The sequence below is a fragment of the Ailuropoda melanoleuca genome, chromosome 11 (assembly GCF_002007445.2).
Source record: "Ailuropoda melanoleuca isolate Jingjing chromosome 11, ASM200744v2, whole genome shotgun sequence".
NCBI lineage: Eukaryota > Metazoa > Chordata > Mammalia > Carnivora > Ursidae > Ailuropoda > Ailuropoda melanoleuca.
The window spans coordinates 91,019,667-91,043,373 of NC_048228.1; the positions used below are offsets into that span (position 1 = coordinate 91,019,667).

The 23,707-nt window shown below is 37.4% G+C and overlaps 1 protein-coding gene across 1 annotated transcript in view; it reads left to right on the plus strand.

Moving 5' to 3' along the window:
* Positions 1-518: 518 nt before the first annotated feature.
* SEPSECS (Sep (O-phosphoserine) tRNA:Sec (selenocysteine) tRNA synthase) overlaps positions 519-23,707 on the plus strand; it is a 39,648-nt gene continuing 16,459 nt past the window's right edge. Inside the window, exons 1-8 of the mRNA XM_002929966.4 lie at positions 519-720; positions 1,548-1,702; positions 5,221-5,339; positions 5,667-5,825; positions 8,863-9,016; positions 11,922-12,024; positions 19,646-19,775; positions 19,900-19,991. Of these exons, the coding sequence (XP_002930012.1) occupies positions 607-720; positions 1,548-1,702; positions 5,221-5,339; positions 5,667-5,825; positions 8,863-9,016; positions 11,922-12,024; positions 19,646-19,775; positions 19,900-19,991 (1,026 nt within the window). The 5' untranslated portion in view covers positions 519-606. The remainder of the gene's footprint in view (positions 721-1,547; positions 1,703-5,220; positions 5,340-5,666; positions 5,826-8,862; positions 9,017-11,921; positions 12,025-19,645; positions 19,776-19,899; positions 19,992-23,707) is intronic.

Consider the following 23,707-nt stretch of genomic DNA (forward strand, 5'->3'; position numbering starts at 1 on the left):
AGTCCGTACCTTTAGGAAGTTTACATCCATACATGTGTGGGTGTGGGGTGTACAAAAAAATGTAAAGTCAGGTGGTGGGTGATAAGTGTTGGGGCTAAAAATTCCGTAGTGCATAGGATGAAAGGAGTGAGGCACTGCTATTTCATAGCGGGCTGTCAGGCAATAGCACATGTTGAAACCTACGGAAGTAAGGATGAAAGGTTCTGGAATATGAGAAACACGGTGTAAGTTAAGACTAAAGCACAGACTGCCCAAATCTCACCATTCAACGGGATTGGAACACAGAGTAAGCTACGGAAGTTTTTCTGCAGAGAAACCCACAAAGTTCCCCTTTACTATGCTCAGCCCCTCTGCACAAGTGCAAAATTCTTCCTCCAAGTCCGTCTCAGGAACGCTCTCCGAAACACGCTAAACGCACTGACACCCCTGCGCATGCTCAAGTCCACGGTTTCTGGTGCACAAGCTAGGGTGGTTTGCGCATGTGCAAAAGCGAGACAAGATTTTTGTCCCAAGGCCTTGCCGTACCGTCCGGGCGGCGTGTTGCATCTTGGTTCAGTGTGTACTGCGTGTGTCGAGTGTTTCCTCGCCACTGTCGCCACCACCAAAATGAACCGCGAGAGCTTAGCGGCGGGCGAGCGGCTGGTGTCGGCGGCTTACGTGCGGCAGGGCTGTGAGGCCCGCCGCTCGCATGAGCACCTCATACGGCTGCTTCTGGAGAAGGTACCGAGCTGTCGGGTCCTCCCCGGCTGCCGCGCCCCCCAAAGCCTCTGGCTCCGCCCAACACCCCTTTAGTCCCGCGTCCTGCCCACCCGCTCCTGTCTGTCAGTTGAGACCTGTCCCGGGAGTCTGTCTCAGCTTCGCGTGCATTGTGCTGACTTGCTGCGCTCAGCTCCTTCTCACCTCACCGTAAACTAGCAAAACCCAGAGAGTGTTATTAGGGAGCTTCTGGGAGTCGGGATTTTGAGTCCTGTTTTTTCTCTAACTTCGGGATGTGGAAGTGAGGGGAAAGTCCAGTTGCTTCGCTGTTTTGTTTGCGAAAAGGGCAAAGTTCACATCTTCCATCTTTCACCACTCCCCAGGACTCGGGGAACGCTTTGTGTTTGTAAACCAGGATATAGTAACTCGAACCAAAAACTGCTGCAGAATTTCCCAGGTCTCGTTCCTGCCAGTATTCCGAATTTTAATTTCACTCAAGTTTGACAAGCCCTAGTCTTAGTCCGGTTTGACGAATCCTCATTGAAGATGCGGTTTATTGGTTTTCAGTTACCTAACTTACTGCAACTTTAAACCTGAGTAAACGTCATCGTATTCATTTATTATCCCTTTTAGGAAGCTGTAGATAATTGTAATGCAATGTAGCAAATGTTTTGCTTCTTCGGGGTTTCTTCGTTGTGCTGAATTTATGTCTGAAGTTCAGAAAGCAAGGAGCATGGCAAAATACACATTCTAAAGTTTAAAAAATTCGTTGAAGTACGGTTCTAGGGGATGGTTTTTTTGAAATACAAGCTCTTTTTATTCTTTTTTTCTTTCTTTTTTTCCCCCCCCAGGGCAAGTGTCCAGAGGATGGTTGGGAAGAAAGTACACTTGAACTTTTTTTACATGAACTTGCAGTCATGGATAGCAACAATTTCCTGGGCAATTGTGGTGTGGGAGAAAGGGAAGGGAGAGTGGCATCTGCCTTAGTTGCTCGGCGTCATTACAGGTATATTTTTGAAGTAGAAAACCTTTCTCTCTCTCTCTCTCTCTCTCTTTTTTTTTTTTGTTGAAAACAACGGTGTTAATACTAATCATGTTAAATTATAAAACATCTGTTGGTGACCTACTTCTTCCCTATTCAAATGGGCATATAAACCAGATGCAACAGGGAGATGGAAACAGTTTGAGTAGTTGCTTTTCAAGACAGTCCGGTGAAGGTTCTAGTTATCCTGTCATGTTCTGGATGTTTAACAATACTGTCTATACATTTAACATAATACACCTATCTGGTTCTAAGAATTTAAAATATGTTAAGGTGGTTTATAGTTTGCCATATTTCTTTTCTGATATTGCAAATTTTTTTAAAGAATGATATGTAGGTAGAACTTTAAAATGTTCATCAGTATCTGAACTGAATCCTCTTTTATAAATAGCTTGCTTTGTTGCAGTAGATGCAGGAAAGGTATGCTAAACTTGATTTAAGATTATTAAGTCACTTTTTTCTTTTGCAATATTTTAGAAAGTTTTTCATCAATTCTGCTAATCATTTAATTGGTAGTGTTCCCAAATATGATAATTTCTCTGTTCTTCCACTTTTCTGCGAAATACAGGTAGACTTTTAAAAAGTTTACCTATATGTCTTGAAATTTTCAGTGAAGAAATATTCCTGGGGATGATAGAATTTTATTTCAATCAAAACAATTGCAGTCAGAATTAATGATAATGAATCTGTAATTTGGATGAAAAATTCATGGTTAAAATGGGGGAATAACAGTTTATAATATTTGTAAAACAATGCTTTGTACATTAGGTTTCAGTGGTGATGAAGTATGACACCAGTGTTCTGTGATAATCCCAGTGTGACGGATTTCTGATTTAATTATAAAGTACAAACAGACTTGTGATTTTGAAAAATATTCAGAGGTATCTTTCATGAGTATAATGTCATCTAATTTAAAATGAGTGGTTTGCACACTGATTTTTAAGGAATATATACAGTTGACCCTTGAACAATATGGGTTTGAATTGTGCAGGTCCATTTACATGTGGATTTTTTTCAGCGGAAGCAGGACGGTATTGTAAATGTATTGCTCTTCCTTATAAAGAGCATTTTCTTTAACTTGCTTTATTGTAAGAAAACAGTATATAATACATATACAAAATATGTGTTAATTGACTATGTTATTGGTAAGGCTTCCCAGCAACAATAGGCTATTAGTTGTTAAGTTTCGGGGGAATCAAAGTTATACATAGCCTTTTGCCTGTGCAAGCCTCCCCTAACCCCCCTATACAAGGGTCAGCTGTAGTATTTTTTAAATTAAGGCTATATTTGAGCAAGACAGTGAGGATGGTGTTCTACCTGAGAGTGAAGTTTAGGAGAAAGCCAATTAGGCATTTCTTTGGGGGGGGGGGCTGTAAAATTCTCTAATTCTTTTTTTTATTATTATTATATTATGTTAGTCACCATACAGTACATCCCTAGTTTTTGATGTAAAGTTCCATGATTCATTACTTGCGTATAACACCCAGTGCACCATGCAATATGTGCGCTCCTTAATACCCATCACCAGCCTATCCCATTCCCCCACCCCCCTCCCCTCTGAAGCCTTCAGTTTGTTTCCCAGAGTTCATAGTCTCTCATGGTTCATTCCCCCTTCTGTTTATCCCCCCTTTCTTTATCCCTTTCGTCTCCTACTGATCTTCCTACTTCTTATGTTCCATAAGTGAGTGAAACCATATGATAATTGTCCTTCTCTGCTTGACTTATTTTGCTTAGCATTATCTCCTCCAGTCCCGTCCGTGTTGCAGCAAATGTTGAGAAATCGTTCTTTTTGATGGCTGAGTAATATTCCATTGTATATATGGACCACATCTTCTCAATCCAGCCATCTGTTGAAGGGCATCTCGGCTCCTTCCACGATTTAGCTATTGTGGACAATGCTGCTATGAACATTGGGGTGCATATGGCCCTTCTTTTCACTACGTCTGTATCTTTGGGGTAAATAGCCAGTAGTGCAGTTGCTGGATCATAGGGTAGCTCTATTTTTAACTATTTAAGGGACCTTCACACTGTTTTCCAGAGTGACTGTACCAATTTGCATTCCCACTAACAATGTAAGAGGGATCCCTTTTCTCCACATCCAATCCAACAATTGTTGTTTCCTGCCTTGTCAATTTTTGCCATTCTAACTGGTGTAAGGTGGTATCTCAGTGTGGTTTTGATTTGAATTTCCCTGATGGCTAATGATTTTGAACATTTTTTCATGTGTCTGTTAGCCATTTGTATGTCTTCATTGGAAAAGTGTCTGTTCATATCTTCTGCCCATTTTATGATTTGTTCAACTAGTCATTTCTAAGTACCAGTTTTTAGTGTTATTTCTGACTGAGATGTTTCTTTTTTTTAATTAATTAATTAATTTTTTGATGTAAAGTTCCATGATTCACCACTTGCGTATAACACCCAGTGCACCATGCAATACATGCCCTCCTTAATACCCATCACCGGCCTATCCTATTCCCCCGCGCCCCTCCCCTCTGAAGCCCTCAGGTTGTTTCCCAGAATCCATAGCCTCTCATGTTTCATTCCCCCTTCTGTTTATCCCCCCTTTCTTTATCCTTTTCTTCTCCTACCGATCTTCCTACATCTTATGTTCCATAAGTGAGTGAAACCATATGATAATTGTCCTTCTCTGCTTGACTTATTTCGCTTAGCATTATCTCCTCCAGTATATTTGAAATAGCAGCTCATCCCACTGGAACTTAGTCCACTGCTGTGGTTAAGGAAATGGAAAGAAAGAGAATCTAATGTTGCATATATTCTGGTTTTCCATTGCTGCTAACAAACCACTACAAAACTTAGTGGCTTAAAACAGTAATTTATTATTATTTCTCACAGTTCTCTGGGTTAACTGGGCTCAGCAGGATGATTATTGCTTCCAGTCTCTCATGCAGTTGTAGTCAGATATTGGCTGAGAGTTTAGCCATTCGGTTCAACTGGGCAGTTTATCCAGATTGACTCACTTAGACAGCTGGGAGCTCAGATGGTCTGTGCAGGTGGCTTGGGCCTCTCCCAGCATGGCATCTGGATTATAGGAGGGAACTCCCACAAGAACAAGCCCTTCAAGAGGCCAGGTGAGGCTTTAAGGCTTCTTTGACCTAGATCAGAAATTCCAGAACATCATTTCCACTAGATTCTTCCTGGCCAAGCAAGTCACTAAGGCCAGTGCAGATTCAAATGGAGAGGAATTTGATTCCATCTCTTGGTGTTGACAATAGTGTGTGGGCATAGTGGAGAAAAGGAATTGATGGTGGCCATCTTTGGAGACTAGCTACCACAATGGTAATTGATGAATTTGTTTCAGTTTAACTAGGGTATTTTTACATTATTAATAGTTTATGAAATATATCTGCAATAGTCAAGTGTTCCCTCTGGTGTTTTTTGATTATTGTATCTGTATATTTATACAGTAGATTACTTAGAACACCGAATATTTTTGTACAGTTCTTGGCCCATTTTTTGCTTAGGTTCATTCATGGAATTGGACGATCGGGTGATATTTCTGCTGTGCAACCAAAAGCTGCAGGTTCTAGCCTTTTGAACAAAATTACCAATTCTTTGGTCCTGGACATCATAAAGTTGGCTGGTATGTACTATATTAATCATAATACTTTTGGCTGACCAGCAGCCACACACACCTTTATTTAATCTTTTATTAATGCCTCTTTCCAAACAAGTTCTAAATGGCTTTTGAAAAGACACATATATATATTTAAAAACCCGCTAGAAAAAGATAGAAAATCAGAGCCATAGGCCTGAAGGATGAATTTGGCAGTGAGTTTTCTGAGGTCAAGGACAGAGGAAGCACCGTCTATAACTCTTACTATTTGATTGAAGAATTATATCATTTCTTCAAGAAGGATGCTGGTTTTTCAGTGGAATAACTAATTTCTCCTTTACTTCTTAATTTTAGGTGTCCCTACAGTGACCAACTGCTTTGTAGTTCCCATGGCAACTGGTATGAGTCTAACCTTGTGTTTCTTAACATTACGACACAAAAGACCAAAGGCAAAGTATATTATATGGCCGAGAATAGACCAGAAGTCCTGCTTTAAATCCATGATCACTGCAGGTAAAAGAAGAGAAGTGACATATATAACGTAGAAAATTTACCCTTTTTATATAGAGATAGGTGAATGAAAAAGAAACTAAATGTGTTCCTATTCCCCCTTTTTACTGTAATCAAATACACATAACAAGATTTACTATTTTAATCATTTTTATTTTATGTATTTATTTATTTTTTTAAAGATTGTATTAATTTATTTGAGAGAGAGAGTGCAAGCACGAGCAGGGGTGGGGATGGGGGGAAGAGGCAGAGGGAGAGGGAGAAGCAGATTCCCTGCTTAGCAGGGAGCCCAGCGCCAGCTGGATCTCAGGACTCTGAGATCATGACCTGAGCCAAAGGCAGACATTTAACCAACTGAGCCACCCAGGCGCCCCAGTTTTAACCATTTTTAAATGTATGGTTCCATGACATTAAATACATTCACAATGTTGTACAGTCATTATGTAACACCATCTCCAGAACTTTTTCATCCTCTTAAACTGGATCTCTACCCATTACACAATAATTCCTCCCTCCCCACTACCCCCAGTTCCTGGCAATCACCATTCTACTTTCTGTCTCTCTGAATTTGACTACTCTGGGTTGTTCATATAAATGGAATATAGAATATTTGTTCTTTTGAGACTGGCTTATTTCATATAGCACAGTATCTTTAAAGTTCATCCATGTTAAAGCATGTATCAGAATTTCTTTCCTTTTTTTAAGAGTAATACTCCACTGTATATATTTATATCTTACATTTTGTTCATTCATTCATTCATTCGTTGATGGACACCTGGGTTGTTTTCACCTTTTGGTTCTTGTGAATAATGCTGATGTGAATATGGGTGCACAAATACCTGTTTGAGTCCCTGCTTTGAATTCTTTGGGGTATATACTCTGAAGTGGAATGGCCATATGTCCCTATTCTTTGAAATGGGGATATAATTACCCGTCTCACAAGATGGTTTTGAGTATTAAGCAGGATGACATATGATATGCCCAACAGTGATCCCTGGAGCATAAACAGTACCTAAGGGGCTTCAGGAATGGTGGTTGTATATAAGTGGAATACACATAAATTATTAACATAAATCAAAGTGTAAAGAGCCAGGCATCATTACATATAGGTGAGACAAAAACTTTACGTTGGTATTTTAGTATTTAGCTTGCTTAAGTCAAGGTAAATTTGAGAATTTAAGGTTAATTTTGAATAGCTTCAGTCTTTTGTATGAAGTGAACTGTATTGGCCTGTAATTAAACTGCATAAATAATCCTAAAGAAATTCATGTAAAGGGATTCATAATTAGGACATACAGCAAAAACTGATAGACTATTAAAGATATACTGATTTATTTTAAGTGTTATAAAGTTGTCAAGTCTGTTTATTACATGCTATTAACCAAAAAACTAATAACCATACTTTTCCAGATTGCCATATTGAAAAATTGGAACCTTTTCCAAAAGATATTAGGATTTGTACTAAATTTACATTTTATTCTTTCTTAGGATAGCCTATATTCTTAGGAAGCAAGATAGTTGTATTCTAAAAAAACCTTGCATTTTAAATGTTTGAAAGCAAAAATAGGGTTGGGTCTAAAGAATTTGAAAAATAATAGAAAATTAGCTGTCATTAAGAAGCATTAGTTATTTAAGTTTTGTTTGTTTTAAAAGTTGTGAAGGTATAGATATAAAACCTGGACATCTCTGAACCAACATAATTGAACTGATGATTTTTTTTTTTTAAAGATTTTATTTATTTATTTGACAGAGACAGAGACAGCCAGCGAGAGAGGGAACACAAGCAGGGGGAGTGGGAGAGGAAGAAGCAGGCTCATAGTGGAAGAGCCTGATGTGGGGCTCGATCCCATAAAGCCAGGATCACGCCCTGAGCCGAAGGCAGACGCTTAACCGCTGTGCCACCCAGGCGCCCCTGAACTGATGATTTTATAGTTGCCAGGTTTTTATATTTCTATAGATAGAATGCAGGCAACTTGATATGGGTTATAAAACATAGAAAAAAAAATGACTTGCTCGTAACTGTGCTTTAATTTGCTGTGTGACCTTGAGGAAACCACTTAATTTTCCTGAACTTTGGCTCCCTTATCTCTGAAACGCATTAGCTGAGCTAAATGGTTTCTAAATCTCTTATAGCCCCTAAATGCATGAGTCCAGCCTGCTATAGATTCGGTATTTGGGAAGACTGAAGATGTGACTACATAATAACTTTATGTGTAAAATTTCCCAAGTTTATTTGCTACCCAATTTGTAAGACTTAAGCACTTAGATTTTACTTTTACCCTAAGTACTTACTAGCATTAGAAATATTTAGTTATCTAAGTGCTTTGTGCATTGTTTAGTGTATGTATTGCACACACAACTCTTGAAGTTTATGGATACCTAAGTATTCACCATACAAGATTACATAGTTATTTGGGCAGACCTTTGATCGTGTGCTAGTTAAGTGTACTAATTCAGTTGAAAATTGAGAAATAGTTTTTATATTTAAATTGTAGAAGGCCCTTGTAAACTATGGGATAGGTCAGTGATCGGTAGGCTACTAAAATTCATTACTTTTTCTGTAGGAGTAAAATATTAAGTTGATGATTGTGATTTGTTATAGTACTTGAATTACATTATTATTCTTGTCCATCTCTGAAATAAAGTGAACTTAAAAATGAAATGTTGCCAGAAAATGAGTAGATATACTTTTCTGTGGTCTGAAATTGAATTGTACCAAATGATCCTTTTTGTCATCAATGACTGTGTTATTACTTTTTTAGGTATCTATTTGACATTTGTTTTCCTTCCCAGAATTAGCCTTCCTAGTCATATCTAAGTGTTAAGTAGATTTGTGGTCCTAATTGTGGTCTACTAGTCCTTCACATTATTTTGGCTTGCTTTTGACTCCTACCAATATTGAGCCAGGTCTCTATTACTTGGGAAGGGTTCACTGACCAGATGTAGAGTTCTTGTGTGGAATAGCACTGCTTCCTAGAGTTCCAGGATCTTCCCTTATTTTAGTTTATCTAACATTTTTATTTTCAATTGGCTTGGTTAGGTTTTGAGCCTGTGGTGATAGAGAACGTTTTAGAAGGTGACGAGCTGCGCACAGACCTGAAAGCAGTGGAGGCTAAAGTCCGGGAACTTGGGCCCGATTCCATTCTGTGTGTTCATTCCACCACAGCCTGTTTTGCTCCAAGGGTGCCTGATAGGTAAATCTTTTGCAACTATTGTCCTTTAGGTGTTCATCGGGTCTTTTAAACGAAATGCAGATATACTGATTCTCAAAGATGCTTAAGTAACATTGAGCAGTAAATAGGTGAATAGACTAGTGGAGAAACAGCACGGTGGTTTGGGAAAATAAAAAATTTGATATAGAAGAAAGAAAAACAACTTATACTAAGTGGAGATCCCTTTATCACCTGCATGGACACAGAGCATCTCTGTTTTCTTGCTTTTTTTCTGTTTCTGATCTCTTTGCATCTTTTCTTCGTTATTTGGTAGAAGTTTCTAGCATAATGTTGGATTTACTTGTTTCCATTGCTATCTCCTTTTCTTTGATCTTACAGTTAGTTTTCCTATGTAAGAATTATCAGTATTAACAGATTTTCTGAGTAGAAAATTTTAGGATTATTTATTGCCTTTTAAATTTTTTAATTGGAAGATGAACTCACATGTACACTGAAGTCTACACAGTGGTTGTCTTTGGATTTTGAGAAAAATGCATGTACTTAAGAAAATAAAAGCAAAAAGAAAAAAAGAAAATGTTTACTTTTCTAAAGGATGTCACATTTTATTCTGAAATTGTAATAAGCTTGGCTATAGTAATACAGATTTCTAGTTTTGACAGCAGCTGTTTCGGTTTAACATTTTGAACAGAAGTGCTAATAATTTGTAAAAACTATATTGACTTTGGACTATTTTTTAAGACCAAGTTATACTTTAGTTTTAATTCATGGAATCACACAATTTGGCGTAATGAATGTATGCTAGTTTTTATTATTTTATAGACATGTTTTAAGAGACAATTTTAAGACCATGCTTTTGAAAATTTATCTTGTTTCATTTGTGACTCTGAAGTCTATTTTAAGATTATGTTGCATATGCTTTCCTTGTTTATTCATTACTTACCAGTTTTTAAATTTGTATTGAAATATTAAATAAACATCTCTGTTCTTTCTTCATTGATGATTTTGTTATCTAGAAAAATTTTAATGTGATAGAAATAAGTCATATTTCCAAAAATAGCACATGGGTATTTGTGTTAGATTGTTTATGCTTGAGGATGGTTTTGTTTTATTTTGATTTTTTTTTAGATGTTTACAGTATACTTGGTATCGGGTTAAGTATTTTACATGTATTAGCTCCTTTAGAGAAAAAACCACAGAAGTTTTTTATCAGCAAAATTCTCATATGCCACTTTTTAGTTGTATTATATAATGAATGTTTCTGATAAAAGTGAACTTTGGGAAAATAGTGATGCACAGTTATTAGTAATATGTTTGAATTTCTGATTTTATTGAATTTAAAATATATTTTGATTTCTTTTCATTAAGCTTATTCTTTGTATCCTTAACTTGAATAGGTGTGTGTGTGTGTGTGTGTGTGTGTATGTATGTATGTTGTCTTTATTAGTTAATTAATTAGAGTATTGTGGGGCAAAATCAGTCAAAAGAAATGTGAAAAAATGGGGATATCATTTCTATCTGACAAACATATTAAATTGGCTGCTAAGTTACAATACAGCTTGATCCACATGGAAAGTATTTTTTGTCTCTCCTTGCCTTTCATTAAATACCTTTATACACCCTCTAAATATTAGCAGATTTGATTAATTCTGAATATTTACAACAACTCATAAGTGATTTTTTTTCTCTTTTTAAAATAGTACTTTATGTTATTATAGCATCGTACTTTCAAGGAGCTTTGTTATTAAGGGATGCTTTTATTAGAACCCAAACATGTAAAAGTGGCTTCTATGAAGAAGTTACTTGTTTGTATCCCAGAAGGTCTATTTTTCAAAAACAACATCTGATTAATTTGAGTAATAGAAAGGTTCCTCTGTCAATTTGTGAGGTTTATGAAAATGAATGATAAAATGACTTTTTAATTCATAATACTTTAAGGCAGTAGATTGAAAACTTCTGACAGATGAATAGAATAATGTCATTTGTATCTGTACTTCAAAAACATATTAATGCGCATCTAAAAAAGAAAATTATTTTGCAAAAATAAATAATAAAACTATATAATATATATTTGAAATACATCCTTATGGGAAAGAACTTTTATTGCTTTGCTTCCAAATTCTTTATATTGTAGAAGGAACTTTTTAAAAAAATTTAACTTTATTAAATCATAGGTGTTAGTCTTAGCTTCATAGCTTGTGAAGACATTTCTATTAGAGATGGCCTCAGTCACAAGTAGTATTTGGTTTTGCAAAGGAACATTATTTATTACACTCTAATTGAAATTTATTATCTTACTTTGCATAGAGTTAGACTCTCAAATTGTTTTAATATAAGGAGTGTCAAATGAAAAAGTAAGAGTGAATTTAAAACCAGCATCTATTTAAAAAATTCTTTAGTTTGCAAGTTGTTGGAAAATGTTATTTTGGTACTGAAACATTTTAATGTTCTGTATTTTTTAATACATTAAAGTCTACTTGAAAATGTATTTTTTACTTTATGAGATGTTAAATGTGAGATTTCTTAAGATTTCAAGACATGCTAATTATTTTGCAGCTATTAGCTTTAGTATGATAACCAACCAAAAGCATTTAAAAATGAGCATACCACCTTGTTAAGGGGTCATTATAATCTGCTTCTTGCTTTTTATATAGGAAATTTAAAAGTGATTTAAAAGCTACCACCTATAGATTTTTATAAATACCCGTTTTTCTCATTTATTGGTAACATTAATTTAAAAGCTTTTTTAGGTTTATCCTAAAGTGCCTGCTGCTGAATTTTATGCTAAAATACTGCTGTAGAAGTTTCAGTTTTCCCTTTTTTTCCTAGTATACATTAAGAATAACTATTGAATTAAAAAAGTTTTCACACTGTAATTTATAAAAGCACAGTAGGAATATGTCTTTCTGTTGAATATTTATGTTTGTAGATTAGAAGAACTGGCTGTGATTTGTGCTAATTATGGCATTCCACATATAGTCAACAATGCTTATGGATTGCAGGCTTCAAAGTGTATGCATCTCATCCAGCAGGTAAGAGAGTTTAAAAAGATATGTCAAGAAAAAATGATTTTAACATATTACAAGATTATTCCTTTGTTTTTCTTACTACTTACTAATATAGTAAAATCGACTATCTAGCATCTTCAGCTTTGTGGAGCATGAGAAATTGGAATCTAATATCCATACAGTAAAAGTCACTCTTCTTTGCTGGTAATTGGACTAATAACTTTGGTCAGGAACAACACAGAAATACTTAATAGCTTATTTTTTTTTTAACTTTCTGAGATTGTTTCATTACTAGTATTCTCACTTTTCTAATATACTGGGTTATTGTATTTTTAAAACTATATTGATGATTTATTCCATATTTAAGGAATTACTTTGCCTTATTATCCTAGGCTGGAAGTGGCTTCATTTATAATCATTTTAGTGTGTAACTATAGAGTTGACAGGTTTTAAAAAAAAAGTTGATTTTGTTCTTATAATCATCAACCAGATCCTGGTCATCTGTGTTAGATCCTTTTTTTATTCCTTCTAATTTTTATTTATTTACTTTGAGGGAGAGAGAGAGAGCAGAAGTGCAGGAAGGGGCAGAGGCAGAGGGATACGGAGAAACAGACTCTCCACTGAGCAAGGAGCCTGATGTGGCGCTCCATCCCGGGATCCTGGGGTTATGACCTGAGCTGAAAGGCAGATGCTTAACCAACTGAGCCACCCAGGCGCTCCAAAGTTTCTTTTTCTTTTTTTTTTTGAAGATTGATTTATTTATTTCAGAGAAAAGAGAGAGAGTGTGTGTGTAGGGGATGGGGCAGAGGAAGAGGGAGAGAGAATCTCCAGCAGACTCCATGCTGAGCGCGGAGCCTGATGCAGGGCTCGATCCCACAACCCTGAGATCACTCCCTGAGCCGAAACCAAGAATCAGACACTTAACTGACTATGCCACTGAGGCACCCCTGTTTTAGTTAGATTCTTATTTTGAAAATATACCTGGGCATCCCATCCTGCTCAGAATAAGAGTCATAGCCATAGCACAAGGCTTCGTGTATTCAGGCCTCTGCAGCTTCTCTGGTTTCATTTACTGCTACACTGTCTCTGACATTTTTTCTGTTCCTCCATTGTGCCACGTGTGTGCACACTGCCCTGCTTTTGCTCTTGTTCCTTGCTCTTGCTGGAACCCTCTTCCCGGGAGCTGCATGTCTTCTTATGTCTCTCAGACACCCTATCTCAAATTACAGGTTCCTTTTTCCTGCCTGCATTTTCTGTCTCCTTTTTTCCTATTTTATATCATACTCATTTGTTTTAAGGTACACATTTTTCCACATTATAACATCTCTAAAATTGGGGTGTCTTAGAATCAGTGGTGTCTTACAATGTTAATTGACAAATTTTTTCTTACCTAGTGGTGTGGAGAATTTGGGTGCTTCTTAAAATTGATGGCCCTGTTGTTCGTTTTCTCCATAGCACATTTCACCATTTGATACGATGTTTATTTTTTTTATTGTCTAGTTATTGGTAGTAACTAGAATTAAGATTCTGTCAGGGAAAGGACTTTGTTTCGTTCGCTGTTGTGTCTTCATTACTTAAGACGGAATCTGGTACATAATAGATACTCAGTAACTGGTTACTGAAAAAAATTGGATGAATAAATGAAATACTATATCTACTTACAGTGATTATTTATACCATATTAAGATGTGGGTAGATATTATCCATATATGGTATGAATTATATAATTTGTGTGCATAATGGTGTTAATCACACGCTCAGTTTGTACACACATGTGGTTTGTGTTATGTGGGCAAGACTTATTCACAGATTATCTGGGGCCTTCTCCAGTGTAATAGTGAATGCTCCTTAGCTCAGTAGATCCTAGCTGGTAAAAAAATTGGGGGGGGTATGTGTAATAGTATCATTTTTCATATAAATGTAGTTTATACGATAGTATTAGCTGATTTGCTTAACTTCTTTACTCAAAGTTGTACCTGTTAGGACACAGTTGGCTGCAAGTAACAGAAACCCAACTCAAATTAGCTTAACCAATGAGGAGATGATTAGTTTACGTAACATAAGAAGTCCAGAGGTGGAGTGGCTCGTAGGCATGTTATGTCAGAGGAAGCCTATTTATCATTTCTTTTGTATCCTTTTCCATAATTCCTTAACTTTTTAAGGAATTTTTTCATCATAATTCTAGACTAGGTTATCTCCAATGTGTATGATAGCTGAGAGGGGTTGTATAATTCTCTACACTAGAAATCTTCTTTTTTTTAAGGTTTTATTTATTTAATTGAGAGAGTGGGAGCAAGAGAGGACACGAGATGGGGGAGGGTCAGAGGGAGAAGCAGACTCTGCATTGAGTTGAGCAGGGAGCACGATGCGGGGCTTGATCCCTGGACTCCGGGATCATGACCTGAGTAGAAGGCAGATGCCTAACTGACTTGAGCCACCCAGGCACCCTCTATACTGGAAATCTTGAAAAACATTTTATTTCAGTGATTTGTTTTTATGTCTCCTTTCCCTTTCCCCTTTTGCCCTTTTCCTCATTAAATTCAGCAGCCTCAATTCTTTTGACAGTTAAGTATATCAGCATTACTAAAAGTTCAGGAACGTGAGGAAGGAGTAGATCACTCATGATCCTGTACCCTAACAAATACCCTTAATGATTTATGTGTCCTTTTTTTCTCTTTTTTTATATGTGTATTGCTTTTTACACAGTGACAGTCATTGCGTACAATTAATGTTACCTTTTTTAAACTTTGTGCAAAAAATATACTTAATTTTTATAGATTATATTTCCGTATTCCCCACATCCCTATAAAATCTTCATAATGATCATTTCTGTGGCTCCAAAACATTTATTCAAATAGTACATATTTAACCCAGAAGTCCTTAGTGTTGTGGTGCTCACAGTATAATTTTGAGTACTAGAAACTTTGGCAGCATAACTGGAGAGAGAGTAAGACAAAGACTATGAGCTCCAGGATCTGGTGTAAGAAGATGCTGTTGGAGTTGAACATCACAAATGCCCTACTTTGTCATCACTTCTCTCCATTCGTGAAGTGGTTTTACTAAAATTTTAACCGGAAAAACACTTACAGATGGGTGAGTGATATTTAAATAGTTACTGTGTTGTTGCAGGTACTGTATTCCCTTCCAAAATTAGCATTTCTTAAAAAGAAAAAAAAAGCCAGTACTGAAATGTTTTAATTTTCCCAAATTGGCCTCACAAGAAGAGGTGGTGGCACTGTTGCTTTAAAACAAAGAAATGCTTGGGTCTTATTGAGTGCTACTTGCTGTTCATGACATTCTAAAAAGTTATCTCAATAGTTCTTCTTAGTAATAGATGCCATTTATTGAGTACCCACCATTTGTCAGGCATCCTGCTAGACTTTTAAAGTTTATTAGCGTAATCTTAGCAATTTAAGGTGTACTTATTATTTCCTTTCTACAAATGAAGAAACAAACTCAGAAGGATTAAGTGACTAGCCCGAGGTCCCATAGCTACAAAATGGCCCATTTAGTTCAGTGTGACTTCAGAGCCTCATATTTTCTCTTAAAAAACAAAGTGCTGAAATTACAAATACTTTCTTGAGAAGATAGTTTTGCAGTAATCAAACATCAGTGGAGAAAGAGCTATAACTAAAATGTTTCAGCTTTATTCATTTTATTTTATTTTTTTTAAACGATTTTATTTATTTATTAGAGAGAGAGTGAAGGAGAGCATGACAGCAGGGTGAGGGGCAGAGGGGAAAGCAGACTCCCCTCTGAGCAAGGAGCCTGATGCGGGGCTCAATCCTGGGACTCCGGGATCATGACCTGAGCCAAAGGGAGATGCTTAACTGACTGAACCACCCAGGTGCCCCAATTTTTTTTTTTTTTAAAGATGATGCCCCACAGTGGTTTACTGAAGAGCATATACAACATTCTGGTATGCACGTGTCGTCCCCAGGAAGGTGGCTTTGAAGAACCAGTACTTCTGTGTATATACTAAGCTGACTAATATAGGAGCCTGATGGAATACGGATGGTAGGACAGATTAATGAAGAGGAATGTTGTAGAGTCACAGAAACATAGGATTGATTATTTTATTTTATTTTTTTTTTTTTAAAGATTTTATTTATTTATTTGACAGAGATAGAGACAGTCAGTGAGAGAGGGAACACAAGCAGGGGGAGTGGGAGAGGAAGAAGCAGGCTCATAGTGGAGGAGCCTGACGTGAGGCTCCATCCTATAACGCCGGGATCACGCCCTGAGCCGAAGGCAGACGCTTAACCGCTGTGCCGCCCAGGCGCCCCAGGATTGATTATTTTAGAGTCAAAATGGATTGTAAAGCTCCCAAAGTGTGGGAAGCAGCAGCTTCACTTACTAAGAATTTGGGAAAAGTAGGTGTTATACTACTTATTCACAGACCCACTTGTCAGTTCATTCAACAGATATTTACCAGGTTCCCCCTGCTGTACTAGGCATCAGGTGAGGCACTGGGGATACAGTAGTGACTACAACAAAATCCTTACCTTCATGGAGCAGAAGCAGACAGTAAGCAGTAAGTATGGCAGGTCTTGATAAATGCTCCGGATTGGGGAGGGGGTGTCGGATTAGGTGGAATGATCCAGGAAGTCCTCTCCCAGGAAGTAACATCTGAACAAAGCCTTGAGTGATAGGAAAGCATGAGCCCTGCAGTTCTCCAGAGTCCAGACGGAAGGTAAGAGCAAGTGCCAAGACTCCGAGGCAGGAGTGTGCTTGGAGTATGTGAAGAACAGCAAGGAGGCCAGTATGGCTCGACCAGGGCAAATGAGGACGGCAATGGAGTAAGATTGGAGGTGTGCTAAGGATTGGGAATTTTATCTTTGGTATGTTCGTCAACCGCGGGAGGGTTTTGAGCAGGAGAGTGACATGTAATTTACATTTTTCAGCCATCATTCTGGCTGCTATGTGGGTAATAGACTGTACGAAGGCAAGAGTGGAAGGCTGTGGCAGAGCCCACATGAAATATGGTGGTGGCCTGGGCCAGAGTGGTGGCCGTGAAAGGGTTGAGACATGGTTGGATTCAGATGTATTTTGAGAGTGGATCTTACAGGGTGTGCTAATGAATCAGACGTGAGATATGAGGAAATGAGAATTCAGGGACTCCAGGGCTTTGGCTTGGGTAGCTGGAAGAATGGAAATGTCACAGGAGTAATATTTTATTTTATAAACATGGGCTCTTCCTCCAGATTACCTAGGTTTTAGTCCCTGCTGTGTCTTTGATTGCCTGGGTGACTTTCAATAAGGTACTTTAACTGCCTGGATTTGAATCCCAGCTATGCTATTAAGTACATTTCTGACCTTGGGCAGACCACTTTAATTTTATTGTGCCTTAATTTTCTCATCTGTAAAATAGCTATTATAGTAGCATCTACCTCGTATGGTTATTATGAGGGCTAGACGGGTTAAGAATGTACAGTACTTAGAACAGTGCCTGTTGCTTAGTAAGTTCTCAGTAAATTCCGACAGAAATTATTATTATATGAACAGTTATCTGTTTTATTTGCTACCACTATTCCTAGAACCTTAAGCAATGTTTGGCAGCTGATAGATGCCCAGATAATTTCTTTTGTGAATAAACAAGGAAACGAGTGAACTGATAAATGGCAGCCCTTTCCTTCATAGCACATGCTCATATGTTCCCTATTTTATTGAAGCCCTTTCAGTCTTCTGGTGTTTTTTTCCTCCTCATTGATATCCTCTGACTTCAGCAAGAGTGGGTCTGGCTTGGTGGGTTTTTTTTTTTCTTTTTTTGCTAAGCAGTAACTTATTAAGCCAAACTTGATGGATATTAACTAAACTTACTATGGCAATCACTTTATAATATATGCATATATCAAATCATCATATCATACACCTCAAACTTACACATAATGTGTCAATTATATCTCAGTAAAACTGGCAAAAAATGTGTTTTCATTTTAAAAGATGGGAAAAAACCCCATACTTGACTTCCACGTTTATTTGCAAAGTTTTATTTTTCTTTTAAAACATATGTAGGCATATATTGGAGCTTATTTACTCTGTTTCTTTGATAAAACCATTTGCTTTTTGTGAGGCTGTTTTCTTTTTGTTGTTGTTGTTGTTGTTTTTATTATATTATGTTAGTCACCATACAGTTCATCCCTGGTTTCTGATGTAAAGTTCGATGATTCTTTAGTTGCATTTGTTTTCTTACCACGGAGTGTGCTACCCTTTATGCTTTCTGTGTTTTAGTGATGAAGGGTTCTAGCAAAGTCTGGCGGTGATTGTTCTCTTAATACTCCTGCTCCTGATTGAGTCTCACATTTCTCTCAGGAAGCCTTGGACAGTACTTAAATGTTAATAAAAGACAACTCTAAGAATTCCTCTTTATTTTTACGTTCTACTACTTTGTGTGCTGTTCAGTTATTTATTCTATTAGTCATTATATGCTTCTTTCTGTTTTCCTGTGATATGGTGAGATTTTCTTTGGTCATAGTTTATGGGGAAATTAGAAGAGTACCAGGGGAAGGTTAAGATTTAAACAATCATGCGGTAGCTTCCAAAGGAGTCTGCTTCCCTTTCCTGCTTTTGTGCTTCTCCCTATTGCCGGGATCTGGTCTCTCAGATTAGGCCAGCTATCTGCTTCTTCTATTCTCCCTGAGATATGGATGTGGAGGGAAAGTGTGAAGATGAAGGTCAAATGTGGTTATAATATTAATAGGAATGTAGATTGTGAATACAGATTGAAAATCTGTTGCTACAGATAAAGAAAAAAACGATCTTGGTTGAAATTTAGATAGTATCTCTATTTTTAAGAGGAGAAAATTGAAGCACATTAGCTAGAAGGTCACAGACTATGTTGGATGCGGACTAGAACTTGGTTTTTACATTTCTGGTAAGTAAGTATTCAATTTTTCACCGGAATATTAGATTTTCACTTGAAGTTCATTTGCAGTGGAATGAGATCATCTAAGATTATAACATTAGGAAACATGAGGTATATAGAAACATTGCCAGGAGTATACAAAAAAATTCCATTCTTCCATTGTTGGTGTTAAAAATAAATTTTTTTTCCCTTTTGTTATCTGAGTGGTGGTGGGAACAGAGCTTAGTGCTTAAAGTAGTCATGTGGGTAGTAGATTATCCAGCATCAAAGAGAACTATGTGAATGTGTAACTGATTGATTGGCCACATGGGTGGCTACCGTCCATTAGATTATGGTGGCCACTCTTGAACTCACAGAGGGTGTTTAAAATTACTTAATAGTTGCAGGACCCACTGTTGGCATTTATTGTCAAATAGAAAATCACAGATGAGAGGCATGGGGAGGAATCTATTCTCCTAGCCAACTTTAAGGTGAAAAGCTGAGTTCCCACCTGAACTAATGCTGAAACTCTGCCTTCTTCCCAAGGTTGCTGTAAGGATTTAATGATTTTTTTTGGTGTGAAATCAGGTTGTAAATAAAGTGCTCTTTCACATAAAACGAGCAGCATTTAAAAACTCATTTTCATACTTAATCCTTTATTGGCACTGTTACAAAGAAAAGAAGATATTTGATCTATTTCTCATTTTTCATGCATTGTTTAATGGTATTTCTTTCTTAATAGCAGTTGTCGTTTCTTTTCCTAGAAGCCAATATGTAATATTACATGTTATTTCATTCTAGGGGGCTCGGGTTGGCAGAATAGATGCTTTCGTTCAGAGCTTGGACAAAAATTTTATGGTTCCAGTAGGTGGCGCTATAATTGCTGGCTTTAATGATTCCTTCATTCAGGAAATCAGCAAGATGTATCCAGGTAAATAAATCTTCAGAAAAAAATAACAAACAAAAATCCCTTTGTACCTAGGCTACTATAGTAAATCTTAATTTCTAGATGTTTCTTCCCCCTTCCTGGATGTAACTTGTTTATCTTGTTTCAGGAAGAGCTTCAGCTTCACCTTCTTTAGATGTCCTTATTACTTTATTATCACTTGGATCAAATGGCTATAAGAAGCTATTAAAAGAAAGAAAGGTAATCTTTCCCTTTAGTTGTAAAATAATACCCTTGACTAAAATTATTCCAAATTATTGGTGTTTTTGCCTTTTGGTTTGCCACTTTGAGACTATAGATAGCTAGTGTGTGGTCCTAGGGGATTTACTTGAATCTGGAATCACTCCAGGTGGTTTTCAGTTAATCATTGTCTCCTGTGTGTTCAGATATTGTGAGGGATCGTGGACAGGGGAGTTTGCTTTTGTTTTTTTTGTGGGTTTTTTTTTTTTTAGGAACTCCTACATCAGAGATTCATATTTAATTTAGTAAAATTCAGTTCATTTATCACTTAGAGGATCTTGAGAGACAAATGGAGACGTTTTTTCTTTTTAGTGTTTGGAAGTCTGAAGACTTGTATAGGTGTGATATGTCAGTCACAGGAGGAAGAACCAGGTCAGAAGTTGGCCAGCTTCTCATTCTAAAATAATAAATTCATCCCTTGTCATTACTGGAATGCTGAACTCATTGGTTATGTTGGCTGTGAAAAGAAAAGTGACATTTATGCTTGAAAACCGGACTTTGCCTCCAACACTAAAAACTGGCTTAATTAATTCAGGACAACTCCAGAATTGTAGCCAGAGACAGTGTTGGCAGGGCGGGTCAGACTAAAATGTTTTATTCATCTCCCATCTGGGAGAGCTAGAGGCTCCTGGTACAGTTTTTGTATCTGTAAGTTTCTAACATTTAGTAGCAATTACAGTCCCTTAGATTTATAATAGTACTTTATGTATTTTAAGATATGTTATAGGTATTATCTGATAGATCCTCTCAACAGCCTTATGAATATGTAACAGAAGTTGAAAAATTTTGTTCCCTAGTTTCCTGTAGTCACCCCTCCGCCCCCACCAATTCAGTCCATGGAAAGTAATTGCTTACTTTGTATTATGAGGACATCTCTTAAGATTTACATGGTATAGGAAATGAGGCTCAACATCAGTCTTTAGGAAATGCACCTGAAAACCAGGCAGATATCACTACACCCCTAATAGAAGGGCTAATATAAAGAAAACTGACAGCACTAAATGCTAGCATGGATCTCAAGCAAGAAGAGGACTCTCAGACATTGCTGGTAAGAACACAAATGGTACAGTAACTTTGGAAAACACTTTTGCAGTTTTTATAAAGTTAAATGTATGCTCACCATATAAACTAGGCCATCTCACTCCTAGCTATTTACTCAAGGGAAATGAAAATTTATGCCTGTACAAAAACCTATACATGAATGTTTATAGTGATTTTATTCATAATTGCCAAACCCTGGAAACAACTCAAATGTCCATCATCTGGTGTATGAACACACTGTGGTACATATATATACTCAGCAATTAAAAGGAACAGATTACTGATAGAAGCAACAGAATAATGGCTCTCACATGCATTATACTAAATGAAATAAGCCAGACTCAGAGGGCTACATATTGTATGGTTTCATTTCTGTGCCATCCTGGAAAAGGCAAAAAATATCAGGACAGAGAAGAGATCAGTGGTGGACAGTTGTGGGTTGAGGGAGGGGACTCATGGGATGGGAAAATGATCTGTATCTTGATAGTGGGAGTAGTTTCATAACTGTGTGTGTTTGTCCAAATTCATAGAAGTGGGCCCCTAAACACTGGGCCTCTGAAATTTTTCTGTATGTAAATTATGTCTCAATAAACCTAACAAAGATTTTCAAATGATTAGAATAAAACTCCAGTCTGATAAACTCCCAAAGGTAATCATCATGGTCATAGATTGTTGTAGCTAAGAGAAGACCTCAATAAATCTTCCAAGGAACCTTTTTTCCATATGACAGATGGAGCCTGATACAGATGAGCGAAACTATCATGGGTTTATATTGTTTATATGAGAGTTCAGTTGTTTTAGATGCCAGTGGGCCTTAGCTCTCCTATAACTGGTTGTTTCCCTGTGGAAAAGATATTTGAACTCACAGATTTTTTTTGTGAGGTATTCCCATTATTCTCATTTTTATAGGAAATGGAAGGATAGAGAAGTAACACATATGAGGTAAATTATGGGATATGGGTTTAAAGCTAGGCAACTGGGCCTCTGATCCTGTCTTAACCTCTAAACTCTACTGCTTTTTTCTTACATGGCTAAAATAGTCTAGCCTGGTAGCTATGTAGTTCTCTTATAGCTATAAATCTGAAGACTTAGGTCTACTAATATCCAAAGGAGGCAAAAACAATGAATAAATTTAGTGATCCTGGCCAAAAAAGTTCGGTTATATTTTAGAAAGGATATAAGGTAGTTGCTTGTGCAGAATCACTATTGTTGGGAACGGCCCCTCCCTGACTTTAGGTGATCCTAGTGAGACTGTCAATCACAGCATCCCCTCCTGCTTTGTTCAGAGCGGTGGGCATGTGATCTAGCTAGCTTGGTTCACAGGTGGGCATGTGGAAGTGGATTCCTCCCAGCAGATCCTTTAGAGAGCGAGAGGGTTTGCTGCTTTGCAGGTAGTAAACTGTAAGGAGATAATACTCAGTTGCCATATTTCTGGCCATGCCAAGAAAACCTTCTTGGGACTCGAGAATATGAGAGGGAAAATGGAACTAAGAGTCATTTGAGTCTCTGGATCCAGCCATGCCTGCTTGTAGACTTGGCTCTGAGATGAACCAACAAATTCCCTTTTCCATTTTAAACTAGAGTTCTGGGACACCTGGGTGGCTCAGTTGGTTAAGAGTCTGCATACGGCTCAGGTCATGATCCCGGGGTCCTGGGATCGAGCCCCACATCAGGCTCCCTACTTAGCGGGGACCCTGCTTCTCCCTCTCCCACTGCCCATCCCCCTGCTCCTGCACGAGCACTCACAAGTAAATAAATACAATCTTTAAAAAAAAAAAAACAGCTAGATTTCTAACACTGATACTTTTGATTCCTCTTATACCCTTGAGTCCTTTGTAACATTTCCCAACATTCATTTCTTCCTTTCCACTTCCACTGCCACCACTCCTAGCTCAGGCCCTTACCATATCACACCTGATGCTTACAGTAATTGACCAATTCTTCTCCCAGCCCCCAGTCTGAGTCTACTCTAATTTGCTGTGTTAGAGCGGAGTGCCAGATTAATATTTTAAAGTTCTTCAAGTTATTCTACTTTGGATTCTGGTTGCCTGCAAGACACAGTCCATATTCCTTAGCCTGCCATCATGATCCTTTGTAGTCTGGTCTCACATTACTTTGACAGTATCGGACACTGCTCATTCATTTATTCAGGCAAGGAAATGTTTATGCAGAGCCGCTAAGGTAAATTCACAAATGAGACTCACATAGTCTCTACCATCATGGAAATTATAGTCGGGGAAATCCAGATACTAAATAAACAATTATAAATCTGTTTGGCATTATGAAAGGACAAGCAGAAGGTATGGGAGCATGTGGCACCTGATGCAGACAGGGCACCTCACCCAGTTCTGGCAGGGCTGGGCAAGGCCTCCCTGAGGAAGAGACATCTGTTCTACAGAAGTACAACTCGTCCATTTATTAGACTCCTATGGTGTCATCATAAACTAGAATGGATGGCTAAAATAACTGTCAAACTCTTAAAGGGTATTTTAGATGGAGTCTGGAAAGCAAAGTACTGGGCCAGTTATTAGAGAGTTTGTTCTAGATCACTTCATAAAATTGCCTTTCCTTTAGGCTCAATTCAGAGTCAGTAAGTCTGGAGTGGGGCTCAAACAACCCATTTGTAACAGACTTCC